The sequence below is a fragment of the Haliaeetus leucocephalus genome, unplaced genomic scaffold, assembly GCF_000737465.1.
Source record: "Haliaeetus leucocephalus isolate CR32 unplaced genomic scaffold, Haliaeetus_leucocephalus-4.0 Scaffold340, whole genome shotgun sequence".
In the NCBI taxonomy this organism is placed as follows: domain Eukaryota; kingdom Metazoa; phylum Chordata; class Aves; order Accipitriformes; family Accipitridae; genus Haliaeetus; species Haliaeetus leucocephalus.
In genome coordinates, this window is record NW_010972776.1 from 6777447 (window position 1) to 6794433 (window position 16987).

A 16987-nucleotide genomic window follows, 5' to 3' on the forward strand; every position below is an offset into this window, starting at 1 on the left:
TAATTTCATAAAAGTTTATAGCTCTGGTGTTGAGAGGTTGAAAGATGGCAGTTAGTTTTCCATTTTTGACATTTGTCCAAAGAGTGCAACGCTTGTGAGTTGTAATAAGGTATCATCTGTTAATTGGTGACCTCAAAAGCATTTTTGGTAGAAATAGTGGGATGAAGAAATCTCAGTCAGTTGGAAGAGCTTAACTTCTTTTTCACTCTGTATCATGTATTTTTCATTCAAAATAAAGTGAAATCTTTATTTAAAACTTCTGGAACTTGCATTGAGAACTTGCTACATATTCTTGTTACTAATAGGATGTGTTCTTTGGTGTCTATCAAGCCAGACCTGGTCTCGCTTTTAATACAGATTATAACATTTTTTTAGGGCCCTCTTCATAATGCGTAATACAGGCTATCAGCACTGTCACAGCTCATTGTTTAGTAAAGGAAGGGTTTGTAGTTTTGCATCTGGGAAAGTTAGAAAAGCTTGACATAAGAAAGAAGTTATTGTGTATATAGGTATCTTGCTTCTGGAACAGTTGTGCCCATATTTATCCAATTGCATTTTTTTTTTTTTCTAAATAGGGATTAATTTAGGTAGTCAGACTCTTTTGGAAGTAATACTTTGGTGTATGGTCTTAAAAAGCCTTGAGTTTTTAAACCTGTTTTTAAAAAGCTTGCAATAATAGTACACCCAAACATCATTGTCCCCTTAGTCTTTGCAAAAGGGCCGTTAGGACAGTCCTAAAAGACTCGCGGGTTCTTAGGAACCATCTGAATACCAGATGCACGTGCTGTAATCCCATGCTACCCCAGCCCTTCTGCCTTCGAGGTCCTTGCTGTTGTGTCAGAAGGAGCTGTATTGATGGGGAAGGGATACATTTGCAGATTTTGCAAGCAAAATAGATCTGGATTATGGAATGATCAGGTGCTAATTTGGGGGTTCCACTAATACTGGGAGAGTTGTTACCAAAGTAGCACAGGAAGCCTTGGAAAGTGACACTCCTCAGATACAAGTAATAATAAATAGAAACTATTTTGAGGTTTTTAATGAAAATTCATTGCCCTTTCACAGCATTAACTGCTTCTGTACTTTTATTCTTTATATGAACGTAAAGGGTCAAACTCTGCCTTCTATGAGCACTGAGGTCTCACGTTGAATCATAACGGAGTTGTCTGTGCTCAGCCAAGAAAGAAATTAGACTCCTAAGTTGCTAGAAGTTGTTATATTTTACCTGAGTCTGCCACGTATAGTCTAAATTACTTTCTTGTATGAATTTTTTTAATAAGCAACAGTTTCACATTCACATAACCTGCATAGGCCTTTGTTGCTAATAATTTATAGTAAAAGTCACGTGCGGTATCTAGTTAGTCTCAGTTGGGGTGTGTAGAGAAGTAGCAGGTAGTGATGAGATCATCTTGCCAGGCTCAGACAGGAGCTTTTATTTAATGTTATAACATGAAGGTGCAGATGGGCACAGAAGACTACAGCCTCTGCCAGCTGGTCATACAGGAGTGATGTAGTTTTAAGTTTTCTCATAGCATATTCAATTCCATTTAAATATTGCAAAATGCTGAATTGTAAATGTTAACCTAGCCATGAATAAAAAATGCTGATATTTTATTTAATAAAAAATAATTATGCATAGTCTGCCTTTATTGTATTATTTAAAATATTTCATTTTACATGTAGACTACAAGTTATTGCAGAGTTATTTTTTTAATATATATATAAAAAGAGAATTTGTTTCTGCCACATAAAAAAAACAGGAGACAGACTTTTGTGGGCTACAAGGAAAACAGTTTGCTTTTGACTAAGGCTGTCATTGTCTGGGTGTGGAGGAAAACTATGGTAGCCAGTTTACATGAAAGAGCAGGAAGTATTTGCTTTTCAGGAGTGTTATCCAACTCCTGTTCTGAAAGAAATTCCTTTATGGAAAAGAGAGCTTTCTCTTTATTCTCTGTCTTGGAGGTCATTACTTTCACGTTCTGTATCTATGCATGGGAGATGTAACTTCCAGTATTTAAACTGCTAACGGATAAAAATGAGAAGCGGACGTGGGGGTGATCCTACTGAGGCAAACACGTTTTTACGCCGCTCTTTAATAAAATATTGTAAGGAATAGCTAGAAAGCTTCCCCTTTGACTTTCATCTGTCAGGTTTTGATTGTAACTTTGTAAAGGAATTGGTATTGACTTCTATCAGGCAGTTTCGGAGAAGAGGTGAAGAGCCTTCTCTCTTGACTTTCTGTATGTTTTGTCAAATCGAATACTTCCATTTGAAGTGCGAAGTGAAGGCTGATGTCAAGAAATGCCTTCAGCACAAGCTGGTGCCGGTCTCTCGCGACTTTCTTCTTTCTTAAAAGTATCAGATTAGATTGTAAAATGATGGCAATCTAGCTGGACATAAACAGGTTTATTGCAGGCTCAGCAGCCATTACATATCATTAGTGAAAGGAGGCAAGGGGCAAGGGGACCACTTTGATGTCAGTTTGATTCTTTTTAAGGACAAATGCATTCAGATGAGAAGATGCTAACTTTATGGCTGCTTGTATACTTGAAGTTCCGAACCTATTACTCTATTGCTTTGTCCTCTTCGTAACCTTACAGTCAACTTACTTTCAAAGCAAATACAAATTATAAGAGCAGTAGTGTTAACAGGGGAGCTGGGAATAGGACGTTTTGGAAGCCATTTTAAATTACATTGTTTATGAAGAATATAGTTTATTAGCATCAGACCAAATCTGTTCAAAATGTGAATACAATTTTTGCAATGTCACATACTTTTACTTAACAGTAAAACGGTAGGTACAATTAAAACAGGGAAATGCATCTTTTACGTCAGCAAATCTGTCCTCTGTGACATGAAATGGGTTTTATTAGAGGATCTAATTTTACTTTTGGACAACTGCTAGAAGTGTGTGTGTGTAGTCATGAAAGGAGACACACATTCTCTGTGTTTTGAGGTTTCGTTTTTTTTCCTTACTGAAGCAGATGTAGTTTATTTATTCTCTGAAATTTGTTTCACCCTTCTTAGTCATAAGATAGACCTTTTTCACTGTAGATGAGATGCAATAAAGGTTCCAAATTAGAAGTTCAAGGGAAAATATCTGAATAAATGTAATTTTATTGCAGTGAATCTCTTTTTCTGTTTCTTTGTTACTGTTACTTAGACGTGACCTTCTTCCAGGATTTGACACATCACGTCACGTATCTTGTTCTTTTTCCATGTTATTTTATGAAGTACTTTCAGTTGTCTCATTTGGTTTAAAACAAATCATACGTTCGCGTCCTAAATGTTTCACTAGTCAGAATAATTAAGTTGATCAGGTCTGGGAGCATTGGAAGGAAAATAATAGGGTCACTGAAGCATTCAGGCTCTAATGGGAACCTGAGTTCATTCAGATATCAAATCTAATAATTGCTTTACACCTGTATACACACTCCCAATGAGCAAGTTCACATTAAAGGTTTAGTGGTACACTTTCAATACTCTGTTTCAAGGGAATTTTTAGTGCTGTTTTTAAAAGACTAAGTTGTTTTGACTTTTTTCAACTTTCTTGTTGTTGTTTTTGTGTATCAGTTGTAGTTTACCTGATTACTCATCCTTATGCACTGGCAAATATTTTTGCATGAGAATTTCTTACTGGAGGTATGATATGAGTAATGTATTACAAATCACATTTAATAATGATCAGAAAAATATGAAGGCTATCGTCTGAGTTTCACTGCTTTGAAACAATTTATTAGCCAAGTTAAAATTTACTGTATACAATTTAACAGTATTCAAAGCCTGAAACTCTTGAGTTTATAAATGGTTGTGTGTGTAGCACAGCATAAGGATTGTAGGCTATTGTACTCATAGCCATGATTGCTGCTTGAAAAAGGCAATTTCATAAGGATGAGGTAAAAATCAGTATTACTTTGTGAGGTTGTATGAGAAATGAAGCAATAATTATAACTTCTCAGTTTAACTAAATTCTGTGACGGATCTCCATGAATGCTGGTGGTAGAGGCTGTCACAAAAATGAAAGTAAATTTTATCACAAGAATAAAAAAATACTGACTAGGAAAATGACAGCTATTCATAGCAGGTTTCAGTAAATTCCAGACTCGAATGCTGGTCACAGTGCTGCTTGTTATTGGAGAGGATTTGTCCTGATGCAATCGTTCCTCTTCATCATCTTTTTATTTTCCCACCCTTATAAGTTTAGTTCTCAGCTGAGAATTCAAACTGAAAAAGAAATGGAAAATGGCTGTACGTGTGCCTGCATTGTACTGACATGAAGGCCTATTTTCCTCTGTAATTTTAAAGGCCAATTACCTTTGGAGGAAAGGAGAGAAATAGATTGATTTATCTTGTAACCCCTGAGGCAGGCATGTGTTGTCTCAAACGAAGGCTTTTCCATTGCAACTCTTGTGGAAGAGCTTTCAATGCATATCCCAAGTGGTACTATTAACAAAGAAAGCAAAGTTGAATTAAAATATTAAATAAATCATTTAAAGGCTTAAGGTATCTTAGCTTATTGGGCCGGGGGGGTGGTTTGTTTGTTTTGTTTTGTTTTAATCTTTAAGGCCTGGAGTAAGCAATAGTAAAATTTGTTTTAAACAGATTACTTGAAAATAAGGTTTACAAATCCATTTTTATTCTATAAATGCTTAACTCTGTTAGATTCTGTTCAGCTCTAAATAGGATAAGTATTTATTTGGTTAATGGAATTGTGATACAGATGGTCAACATCCTTGATTCTGGCTGCAAAAGTATTACTTTTATTGTGTTCCCATACTGTATTGACTGTGGTCACAGCTGGATTGCACTGAGCTGGTAAATGTCATCACACATGCCATTTAACATTAAAAATTCTCACATTATTCATTTTTAAAGCATTTTTATGTATGACACATAGAATATAAATAAATGGGTTTTCTACTGATGTTCTGCATTTTCATACAACTCAAAGGCTACAATTAACAGTGCCCAGCAAGCTAGGTCTGAGTGGCAGCAGTAAGATTAGACGTGTCTTTGTTCCCTTTTAATCTGAGTGAAACCTCTTTGTGTCAGCACTTAAATCCTTTAGCTCTCTGTAATTCAGACCTGGCTCTGTACTACAGTGCTTCTGGATATTAACAACTTTTATTTAGCAAGTTAAAAAAATCCAAAAGAATCCCAACATCCACCTATGTTCTAAATGAGAAATTGTGCACCTAGGCTGGTCTGCAAACCTTCTTAAAACGAAGGAACTGTGTGTTATCTGAATGACTAACACTTTTGAAGCAAATATTTTCAAACAGAATACATATCTACATACAAATCTATCTTACCTTAAGGCTTACTATGTTATGATGATAATTTTGGCACTCCTGACTTCTGCAGATAACTCAGGAGATGTGTGTGTCTGCTTTCTTCTGAGGAGGAACCATTCAGTCTTGAAAGACCTCCTTTCAAATCTGTTACAGTTCTCCTTAATGCTTTTTCCTCCTATCTTAGAAATCTTCTTAATAGCTACACAGACCCATTCTTTTTCTTCCTCCTTATTTCTTCTAAAATTTTTTTTTTACTCCTCAACAGCTTTTCTTATGTATCAATATATTGGTAAACAGTCAAGAACATAATTTTAAAATTATTATAAGATCAACAGATGATGCCTTTATAATCAACTTGTTTCAGCTGTTTATATGTGCTATCTGGTTTTGAGGGCTAAAAAAAAAAAACCCAAACCAAAAAAACCCAACAAAAAACGCTGCTATTTCTTTGGCCTAAGGGTAAGTTTCTTTTTCTCCATCATAACAACATATACTGTATATATGCTCAGGTTATCACTCAGCTTTCCCTCGAAAGCTCGGGATTGGACTTAAACCAAAATAAAACAGGCTTCATAGAATTTGACCTCACAGCTACAGGGTTTGCTTGAAATCTCAATGTTTTCTTTGAAATTGATGCTAAAATAACCATTTTAGCTGTCATTTAAGTTTGATTGTCAAGGATTCGATATTCTGTTTAGGAAAAAAAGCTGAGAACAGGGATCTCGTGTCATTTGGTCTTTTCTCATCTTTGGTTACAAAAATATCAAATCTGAATGAATGTAATATGACCCAGTGTGATGGTTATAAAGGGTCTAGTTCAGATTTTGCCAGGCATGTGTAGGGTGCCTGCTGAGGTTGAAATAAGAGTGTTTAAAAGATTAAAAGAAAACATATTAACTGTACAGTTTCCCTTAACCCAGTTAGAAAACTGTTTTATTTGCTTCTTTCATCTATTTGCCATAAAGATCTTTTGAAAAGTGCTGTCTATTTCAGAGAGTTCTTTCTGAGGTGTTATTTTGGCTGCATTTCTCCCATAACTGATTTTTACCTCATTGCTGTTTTTTTTTTATATAGGCCGCACATTTTGAAAGATCAATTTGAAATCAGATCTCACAGGGATGGACTGAATCTTAACAGAATTGAGGTTAGGAGAGCCATTTTCTCTCAAGGTGCTGTCTCTCAAAAGGATTTTGTTCTAGACACCGAGAACAGTTTTGAAGCTCTTAATTTCCTTGACTAGTTTATTTCTCAGTTGGTATTCTCTAATAATGTCATAGGTACAGGCCAGGCGGTATAGCGAACAATGTTCAGCTGTAGCTGTTAAAGAGGTGCTGGAGATTGATGGGCTTCCCTGCTGTTTTACCCTATATCAGTTCTGCTTCTGTCTTATGTTCTATCAATTCCAATTTCCAAAAAGATTTATCTTTCTTTGTTGGTAAGCTAAGATGATGAAGGTGCATGCAGTCAAAAAAGAAAAATAATAAAGTTAATTCTTGTCGTGGGTTGCTCTTTAAAGCAATTGCTAATATGCTGTTACATCAAATGACGTTGTAACTTGGCTTCAGTTTTCTGTATGCGTGAATGGCTCAAGGAGAAAAGTAAAGGCTACCCAGGCTAAAGGGATTTAAATTTATTCTAACTTGTCCCAATTTTAATCAATGACACTATATAGAAAATATTCAGTTATCTCTGTCAGAAAAAAAGTGACACTTGTAAAGTGCAATTCAGATTTCCACCTTTTTCTAAAGAAGAAATGCCAATGTCATCTATATCACAGATGCAGTGTTTGCTCCTTGGAATTATCATCTGTTGTGACAGTTTATCAATTTAAAACATTCTTAGATGACCAGCTTACTCATTTTTTTGTGTAATCGTTCCATACTTACAGGAAATTATCTAGTTCTTCTGATTGTTTTCCATGTTATATATGTGTGTGGTGCTTGCTGAAGTACCTGGGACTATATGAGTATTTTTCCTTGGGTTGCTCATGAAAACAAGATGTGTTTCAGTAGGATTTCTTAGTGAACAAAATTTTACATGAATGAATAAATAAATGTTTGATGTAAATGCTTTCACTGATTCCCGAAGGCATAGGCCATACAAATTCCTTACAGCATGCATTTCTGCATCTTTTGCATAGTCAAAATTATTTCAAAAAGATGAAATTTTAAATATTTTATTCATTATTGAGTGTTCTACCTTCTTCATATGGTCATTCTCACGTCAACTCAAGCTGGTACCTTCTTTCTCTGAGAATTAAGCACCTTTTATTATTGTCAGCTATGGGAAGGTTAATTCTTTCACATTGGGGTGGTTAGTCAGCAGGGAGGGAAAAAAAAAAAAAAAAAGATGTAGTGACTGTGCAAGTTAATGGTGTGAGCTTTTGTAAATAAATTAGCATTTCAGAGTTCTCCTTACTGGGGCTCATGCCCTCCAGCATGTGCTCCAGCACAACAGTTTCTAGCTGAGCACCCAATGTTGTACACTACCCCTTTTCCACATTCAACATTTTGGCAGTATTTGAAGCCGCTATTAATCTGATTGACATAGCATTTATTAAATAAGACATTCTTTAAAATATGTGTTGTTCAGGTATGAGGGTCCTGTGACCACTGTCTTTGAAGAAGGCAAAACAGTTCTGGTAGTATTTATTCCTGAAAACCCCAGTGTTCTTTTTAGCCCATTTTCCTACAACATAAGTTTAGGTGCTTTGCCTTCTGCATGTAGGTTAATGTTTCAACCTTTTGTTTTTAAAAAAGGGCAAAAAGTAGTCATCTTTGCCAGTTATGGTTGGTTGTTGGTGTTGTCGGGGTTTTGTGTGATTTGGGGGGTTTGTTCTTGCTGGTTTTTTAATGCTAATCAAGGGGTACTGCAGTTATTTACACTTGGGAGGAACTTAGATACTCTGATGAGCACTCTAGGAAAGTCTGCAGGGAAATACGATTTCAAAATCAGTCTAGTGTTTGAATTGACTGCTGCAATTAAGGCACAAAGAAACACTTTTAATGGTTTAACTGACTGGGAAAAAAAAAAAAATTAGTCCTGGAGAGTTAGTCGACTAAGGAATCAAGCCCAAGGTAGCAGTTTATAATATATTTATAATTTTAATATAAGGCATATCAAAGAGAGAACTTTTTTGTGGTTGTTACAGGGCAATACAAATTCCAGCCGAGTACCTTTGAGGTATGGTTTTGTAGACCCTGTCTTTTTCTATTATCAGATATCTCAGTGTCATGACTAGTCTGTTCGATTGCACAACACCTATATTATTACTAGCATTGATTGCTCATGAAAAGTAAGGTTTATAATTAGGAGAGCACAAAGTTACTACCTGGAAGAGTGGATAAGAAGAAAGCAAAATGGAGAAGTCAATCTTAGTATTGCAGTTCTGCAAAATACCATTTATTTTTCTCCTAATATAACTGGGGTTTACGTTGATAGCAAGCTACTGAGTTAATAAATCTGTTGCAGCTGTTGAGACTTCTCTTTTAATAACAGAACTAATGAAGGAGCATTAAGGAAAGGGAAAATACATTTTGCAGAGTATAGTTTTTGCAAAAATATTTCCCTCTCTCCTACCACTGTGGTTTTAATTGATTGTAATTTCTACTGCTTTATACGTACAGAGTATAAGGGAGATCATCTTAAGGGTGAAGTTGTCAAATTCCATAAAACTAAAATAAATTGTCTAAAAATAACTGTTTAGATTTTTTTGTTTATTTCATGGCATATATTTATTGTGCTTATATACTAAGCTTATTGTGGTTTTGCTTTTTTTTTTTTTTACATCAGTAGATTTATATTACGTGGTGAATGATGTGTGTGTATCAAAAGCAAGTCTACAAATATCTTGTATGTTGTAGATTTATTCCCATCTTGGTACTATACTGAGTGCAAGAAGACTCGAGCAAGTAATTGTTATTATAACAAAGTCCCTATATTTCTTCCAGTGGAGGCGTAAAGTTTGCATGGTCAAGATTACGTTCCAGTTTTATATATAGTAAAAAGGAACCACTGATTTGATTTCTCAGCATTTAATTGTATATTTGCTTCATTTGAATTTGATCCAGCTAGCTAAAAGATGAAGATTATTTTATGATATAAAAATATTCTTTGTTTTCCGTTTTAATCCTTCATTGCTCTATCTTTTATTGCTACAAGAAAAGGTCCACTCAGGTGATTGAGAGACCACTTTTAAGTTCATGTGTTCATTTCTGAGATAGATTATAATGTCTGTAATATAAGCATTGTGGATGCTTCTTAAATGCCCTACTTTTTTTAAAGAGATGGACTTCTGACATTAAGTGAGAAACAAAGTCTTCATCTACATAGGTAGATGGTTTACCCAGAAGGCATGACTGATACACACAGAAACTATTATCATGTTTTCTAGTCATTTTTACATGCTTCTGAAGTATACATCTGAGCCTTTTGGCAATGATTTTTGGCTTAATTTTAAGTACTCTTAGGTTACTGCTACTGCCTTTTATTTTCCCTCCCCAACCGCTCCTCAATACAAGTAAATAGTTTTACCATTTATTGATGGTATATGTGGTTTTATGCTAGAATAGTCATAGTCATGTTTATAAGCCAGTCTTGCTTTGTGTTATATTCAATATGGTCTGTAATGTAAAAAAAAGTAAATACAGCTGTTGGAGATTACTCAATGTGTATGTTGAAAGTGTTATAAATGTCATGATTTTTTAAAATTTTTGCTTGAGTCACTGAAATACCAGCCCAATCCAGTTTCAGATCCTAATATGAAACCCTTTGTTTTAACCTAACGAATATGTTTACACATATACAAGCACATTTTACATCTAGTGAAGAAATGAGTCATTTCTTTATGTGTATGTATATACGTATGTACACATACTAATGCTTCTTTTTTTAACCAGATGTAAATATGCGCACACACACGCACAAGGTTGCTTGCAGATTCACTGTTGAATAAAATAGGTCTCTCTCTGAAGAACAAGAATACTTGTTCAACCTCCAAATATCAACTTCCAAAACTTTCAGATACATTCAAGCTTTCACATTGATAGTAACTAAATCGAATCCTCCTGTCCCTTTTTATAATGAGCTGAAAATGTTATTAAAGTGTAATTTATATCATGCTTGCCTTTGTTTTAGTAAGACTCACTATAAAGCACTCTAAGCTAAGAGAAAAATCTCTTGCAAATGCTGACATTATTTCTCACCGGTAATAACTGAATCTTTGTACCCCAGTTTCCTTGATTAGAAGAACCTTGTGGTTCTTTCTAGTCTCTCTTGAATCTTCCAGATTTTTTATTCCTATCTCTAGAAAATAGAATTACTTCCATTTAAAACTGGAAATAATTGAAAGGAATACATTACTTCTAATAATTGGGAATTTACTTTGTTTGTCTTTAGATGAAGAAAGAAATGATAATGCTTTTAGTTTTTACAGTTTTGTTTTGTGTTTTCTTTAAGTCCCAGCTCAGTTGTGCAATTACAGTAGAATCTGAACTGTCATTTGCAGAAAACGTTGATTTCATCATCTACCATGTTGAAAAAAAAACAGAAAAGAGAAAAATCTGAAAAAACATGTATGAAGAAATCAACAGTTCCTAGACTCTCTTAATCTGTTTTTAACCTGTACAGTTGACAATTGTGACATTATATCAAGAAATAGTCTACTGGTGAAGGCAATTCTCCCCACTGAGAGCAAGTATCCCTAGACTCTTTACTAGCTGCTGTTATAGAGGAACAGCAGCCCATTTGAGTTGACAGCTTTCCTTCTTGGGTTTTAGACAGCGTTTTTGTTCTTTAATTTCCAGTGCCTAGTGACATTGCAACCAGTGTAGAGATTTATTCCCATGCAAAACAGATTGACTTAGGGTAATTTGAATACTTTATGCATGGATAGATTCATTAGGAAAAGGAGGCAAGGCAGAACTATAAAAAGAACTAATAATCTTGCTAAAGGAGCCGTTAATTCCCTATAGCGTTGGAGACATTTTCATTGAACAGGGAAAAGGAAGGTTGATTTTGCAGAGCCCATACAGTCGCCACAGGCATCCTCTGTTCTTTGTCCAGAAACAGATCACAGAGATGACTTTCTTTGTCTTCTCCAGAACCTTATTTAATCTGCTTGGACCATTTCGGGCTTTGTTAGCTTAGAACAGAATCACAAAATGGTTGAGGTTGGAAGGGAGCTCTGCAGGTCATCTTGTCCACCCCTCCAGCTCAAGCGAGGTCACCTAGAGCCAGTTATCCAGGACCATGTCTAGACAGTTGTTGAATATCTCTAAGGATGGAGACTCCACAACCTCCCTGGGCAGCCTATTCCAGTGCTCGGTCGCCCTCACAAAAAAAAAGGGTTTCCTGATGCTCAGAAGTAACCTCCCGTGTTTCAGTCTGTGCCCATTGCCTCTGGTCCTCTAACTGGGCACCACTGAGAAGAGTCTGGCCCCAGCCTCTTTGCACCCTCCCTTCAGGTATTTATATACATTGGTGAGATCCCAGATTGGTCTTTGCTCCAACCTTTCTCCTGGTCTCTGGAACATAAGAATTCAGTCAACAGCTTTTTCAAAGTATGTATTTCTACCCATCGGACATGTCGGGGTCTCGTGCTTTATGCTTGAACCTTCTGCCTTGACCCAAGTTTAGCACTCTCCCGCAGCAGTACCAGTAAGACGTGCTTTCGTAGCCTTTTTATATGCTGCACTGTGGAAACAGAGCTGAATCGACTCATTTGGAAAAAAAGCTGAGAAAACCTGCTTGCCTGCAGTTTGTCTGTCAGACTTTTTCCTTCTGAAGCGACTGTTGGTTTATAATATTCCAGTACTATGTAGGAGTTCCAGCCATATATTGGGACACCCTGAATCTGTAGCAATGTAGATACTATACTGATGCAAACAAAGAGCAGCAACTTGAATATGATACGAGATAACAGAAAAGGCTAGGTCAAAAATAATCAGTCACAAAAAAAAACCAAAAAAACCCACCAAAAAAACAACAACTGCATGGAAGGGCCACATTTTAGAAAAAGAGCAAAACCTCCAGAAAACTAAGTGAGGGTTAATTTATTGCCCCTTTTTGTGTTTGTGCATGTGTCTGTTCATTGCTTTAAAATTTTATTTTAAAGGCATTTAGGAATGTGGCTGGTACTTCACAATTGTTTTCCTGTTATAGAGACATATTTATTATTCATTACAATAATTACTGTGTAATATTTATACTAAAAGTTGTTCACATTGCACAATCAGGAAATGCTTAGGAAGTGGCTGATTTAACTGTTCTATTTTTAACTCTGTACCAAATTATGGTGAACAGTGTTAGCGCTTTTATACTTGTAGCATCTAGTAGGCTTTTCACCACCACACCGGTCAGTATGTTCTCATTAAACTTGAAATGTATTCTTCCAGAGCTTCTGTGCATAAATTGTTTCTAAAATAAGATTTTTATCCAGAATTTTAGTTATTGTGTGCTGTTTCCAAGGGGACTGTGTTTCAGGATTCTCCTAATGCTTCTATCACCCAGCTTCTCTGATCAAGAAAGTAATTTATTGCTGATTGCAGAACTCTTGAACTCAGTCTGGCAGCTGCAGTGTGAAACTTCTCTGATCCAGTCTCCTAGTTACTTATTTACATATCATTTGAAATGATTTTCAGGGCTGTTTGAAAACCTCTTGACATTGCATTATCCATGTTTCAAATCTTATGGTGATTTGTTTTTTCCTCTCTTTGTATTACAGATAACAAACGAGCAACTTTGGAAAGGTCTCGTTCTCGCCACAATGGAACAATAGCAGCTGTATGATTCTTCTGATGCCAAAGAATTAGTGAATTGTTTTATTTACAGTTGAATGGATATACTTTGAAAAGAGTTTATCATACAAATTGGCAATGATCATAAAGGAATACTGGTATTGATTAAATGAGAAGGTGTATAAATGTTAAGTATTTTAAAAGCTATTGCTAAATAATCCACATACTGTATCTTATTACCCCAACTACCAAGATCTGTAAACAGTGTTAAACAGTAGGATATATATCTTATTTTCTTACGTTCTTTCTTTTCTTCCCTACACCTCCCCCTCCCCCTTTTTTTTTGTTTTTTTAAAGCTGGCAACTTACATGAAAGGAGTTGGGGATTTCTAGGTTATGTTTTATATGGGTAAGAAAATACAAATTTGTTGAAAGAATACAGCTGTGGATTCCATTTGCAGTTCTGATTTGGACATGAAAGGAAAAAATAATAAAATTGTATGTTAATAAATTCAAAGATGAGCTGGTCTACATTATCAGAATCTTTTTGTAACCATAAAAAAGCAACGCATAGCCCCAGTCAGGTTGCTGAAAGTCTTATCTCAATGTAAAGCCTGGTGGATTCGCTATTCTGGCTGCAAGTAGGACATACCACATATCTACACTTTTGGTGATATGATGATGTATAGTTACTTATCACTGCTAAAAAAAATTTAAATATAACAGAGCATAGGATTTTACCACAATTAAATGATATCAAGGGCAGGATATGTTTTTAACTGTATCTAAGGAGGGATTTTTCTAATTATGCACTTATATATTCTTTATAAAGATATTTGGGGGAAAATATGATTGTCCTATTTTAATTATGCTAAAAATACCTTTGTGTAGGTTTTTAGAGACAAGCTACATTATGAAGTTATGCAGAACTGCCTCTGAGTTTTTCCTCTGTTCTCAGGTAAAATATGTAGCGGGATCTCTACCGGTGGATTTTAGTGCTGAGGGTTTAGCAGCTCAGAACAAATTTTCTACCTGGAGCACTATATAGCAGTGATCAATGATTGCAGCAGTCTGATCTTTCGGGAAGCTCCTCCCATTCTACTTTGCATACAGGCCCCTTGCACTGCAGTACCTCAGGTGAGCAGTCAGTGTAGTAGCTGACACTCTGTATGTTCTGCCACTCCAGGGGAAACTATCGTTCCCTTTTCTCCCCAGACTCTAGTTGAATGTACAGTCTGTCTGGTGTTCAGGTCAGTCTTCGCCATCCTTTTTACTAAAGGTTCATTGCTTCTCTGGATGGGATGGAGGATTTTAAGTGGGAGTTCCAGTGGAACTACTCATATGTTGCTCAGCTATGATATTTAAAAAAACCAGGATACTATAGAGTAGATGGCACTTGTTCTCAAATTATTATTGCTTTTTCACTGATTGATGAATTATTATGAATACTTTTAATGCCTGGTGTTATGGGGAACTTTTTTCTTAATGTTATGTAAAGAATATTTGGAAGGTAAGGTGTCACGTTGTTTTCTGTGCACAAACTGCTAGCTCTAGAGGAGCGCTTGATACTGGGGCAGTGTAACTTTGCACTACTGCTTGAGCCAAGCATCTTTGTACAGCAGATTCTTTTTGCTTCTCTGGTAAGATACTATCTGACTAGTTTGGGATAAATTCTCACAATTTCAAACTACAGCGATCAATATCCAATTATTGTAAGAAAAGATGCAGCTCCTTTTCAATCTAGTATTGAAATAATTTTTTTTTAAAAAATCATCTTCAAAGGAAATGGGGGCTTTGCCCATTGCTATATCTCTAAACATAGGAATATGACTGAAGCCTAGTGAAATGTGTGCTGTCAACTAATACTCTTCCTAAACTTTTTGGGGGGTTTTGTGGTTTTAGTAACAAACTAAAGAGTTGTATGGTACTTCAGGAAAAAAAAAAAATGCATGCAACAGGATCCTATCTCCCTGTTTATCAGTAAGAGATACAAAGAATTATATCCTGTTTTCCTGTAAGATCAACATCAACCTTGTATTGAAGCATAACTTTTTAAAGTGGAACTATTCAATTTACAGTTCTAAAAATGTGCTTAATGCACGAAGCAAGTTTAAAAGGATTAGGTTCATAATGTCTATATAAATTTGTACTACAATCAACAGTGTATTAGAATTCAAATTTTAAAATGAGCGTTTTGCTGGAATTTACAAGTATTGGTATAATCTTTATATGTGAAAACTCAAAAGCTCACAACAGAATCTTTATTAGTGCACAAGTTTTTCATTTCCATGGGTTATATTTTTTTTAAAGCTCTGTGAAAGCTGACTACAGATTTTCAAGAACCAAATCTTAGGGAAAAAAAAAAAAGCAAATCCAAAATAACAATACCATCCAATGCTTCTATTTTACTACTATTTTTTTCATATTTGGAACATTTATATAATTTAATGGACATATCTGTTAGAACAAAAGTGTCTTTCAAAGGAAAACTAGTTTAGAAGATAATTTATGTAAATATAGGGTGCTCGTATTTATGAAGTCTAAAATATTTTCTGAAATTGATGCTGGTCACTTTGTCTTTTGATAGTTTTTCAGTCTATATTGAATTGCAGATATTTTTAATGTTTTTATTATTGATCTAATTTTCAGAGGTGTCACATGTTTATCTAGAAGTGTAGAAGAGTAGCACCTTTTTCAGAAATGCACTTGCCTTATTTTCTAATTTTAAAAAATGAAATATATCAGTTAAATTATATTTGTATTCAAAGTAATCCCAGAAAGAAAATCGCTGGAGGGTTCATACATAAATTTCTTGCTAATTATGTTTCACTATATGTCCTCTGAGACATTACATTAACAATATACCAGCACATCTGTTTGCATTCACATTTTACCAGTTACAAGTACTGAAGAGAATTTTTTTTTATAATGTTACACTGTTTACATTTCTTAGTTTATTTAAGAGGAAGATAATCTTACCTTTGCAATGAATTGAACTTTTGCAGTTGACATGGGAATGAAATGTTTAAATCATATACAAATATACATATTTGTTGCTTAACTACTGGCTGTACAGATCAGAAATGTAAAGACACTAGACATTTTTTGCTCAAGTTTTATGCAGTTTACTGAGAAAAAAGCGCAACACAATTTGTCATGTATGTTTGTTTGTGATTCAACAAATATCCTTTCCCAGCACATAAGTGATGTTTGGTTTAAGTGTTAATCATATTATGAACTGATGCTAAAGCCAAAACAAAATTAGTGCCTCAGAGGGCATTGACAAACAGCTTCAGGAAGTATTCCCAGAAATACTATTACATAATTTGTTCTGGTTTTAGACAACCATGGTCAATATGAAAAATGTTATCTAAAATTATCTGTTCTTTCTTGAAAATTCAGATAAAAATACAACCACTCCCATAGTTCCCTTCTGTAATATGCAAATAGTTATGAATATCTGTATATTTTTGCATTTTTGTGTGTGGTATATGTACTACCTCAGACAAATGATGTAAAAACCATAATGTTTTCATGGTTTCTGCCCAAACCACAATTCATGAGTGACCTACTTTAAATTCATCCCACGATATACAAATGGTTTGCGAAACTCTGAGAATCTGGCTGAGTTTTAGGTTTGGCTCTGGAAATCCTCCTATAGCTTTCATTAAGAAAACTTTGCAATGTTCGGCTTTTGCATCCCTCAGGCAAATCTTGCTTTGATGGGTGAATTTAGCACTTCCTATATTGAGAACGATATAGCTGGTAAGTATTTAAAGCTGGTAATAGTTATGTGGGAACAAACTTACCTATATATGTAAATTGCTTCTTATCCATTAAACAAAGGCTTGGCTGAATTATACTTTAATGTTTGCCTTCAAATTGCTGAGAGGTCAGGCATAACAAATGCTAAGCGATAAAGCAATGTAAAGCCCACCTCTTATGTGCCATACTGTA

The 16987-nt window shown here is 35.1% G+C and overlaps 1 protein-coding gene across 3 annotated transcripts in view; it reads left to right on the forward strand.

Moving 5' to 3' along the window:
• The window catches only part of DIAPH2 (diaphanous-related formin 2), a 265399-nt gene extending 248848 nt beyond the window's left edge, over positions 1-16551 (forward strand). For all 3 annotated transcript variants that reach the window (XM_010572431.1, XM_010572432.1, XM_010572433.1), the window contains one exon: positions 13018-16551. In XM_010572431.1, coding sequence (XP_010570733.1) covers positions 13018-13082 — 65 coding nt within the window. In that variant the 3' untranslated portion in view covers positions 13083-16551. The remainder of the gene's footprint in view (positions 1-13017) is intronic.
• The last annotated feature ends 436 nt before the right edge of the window (positions 16552-16987 follow it).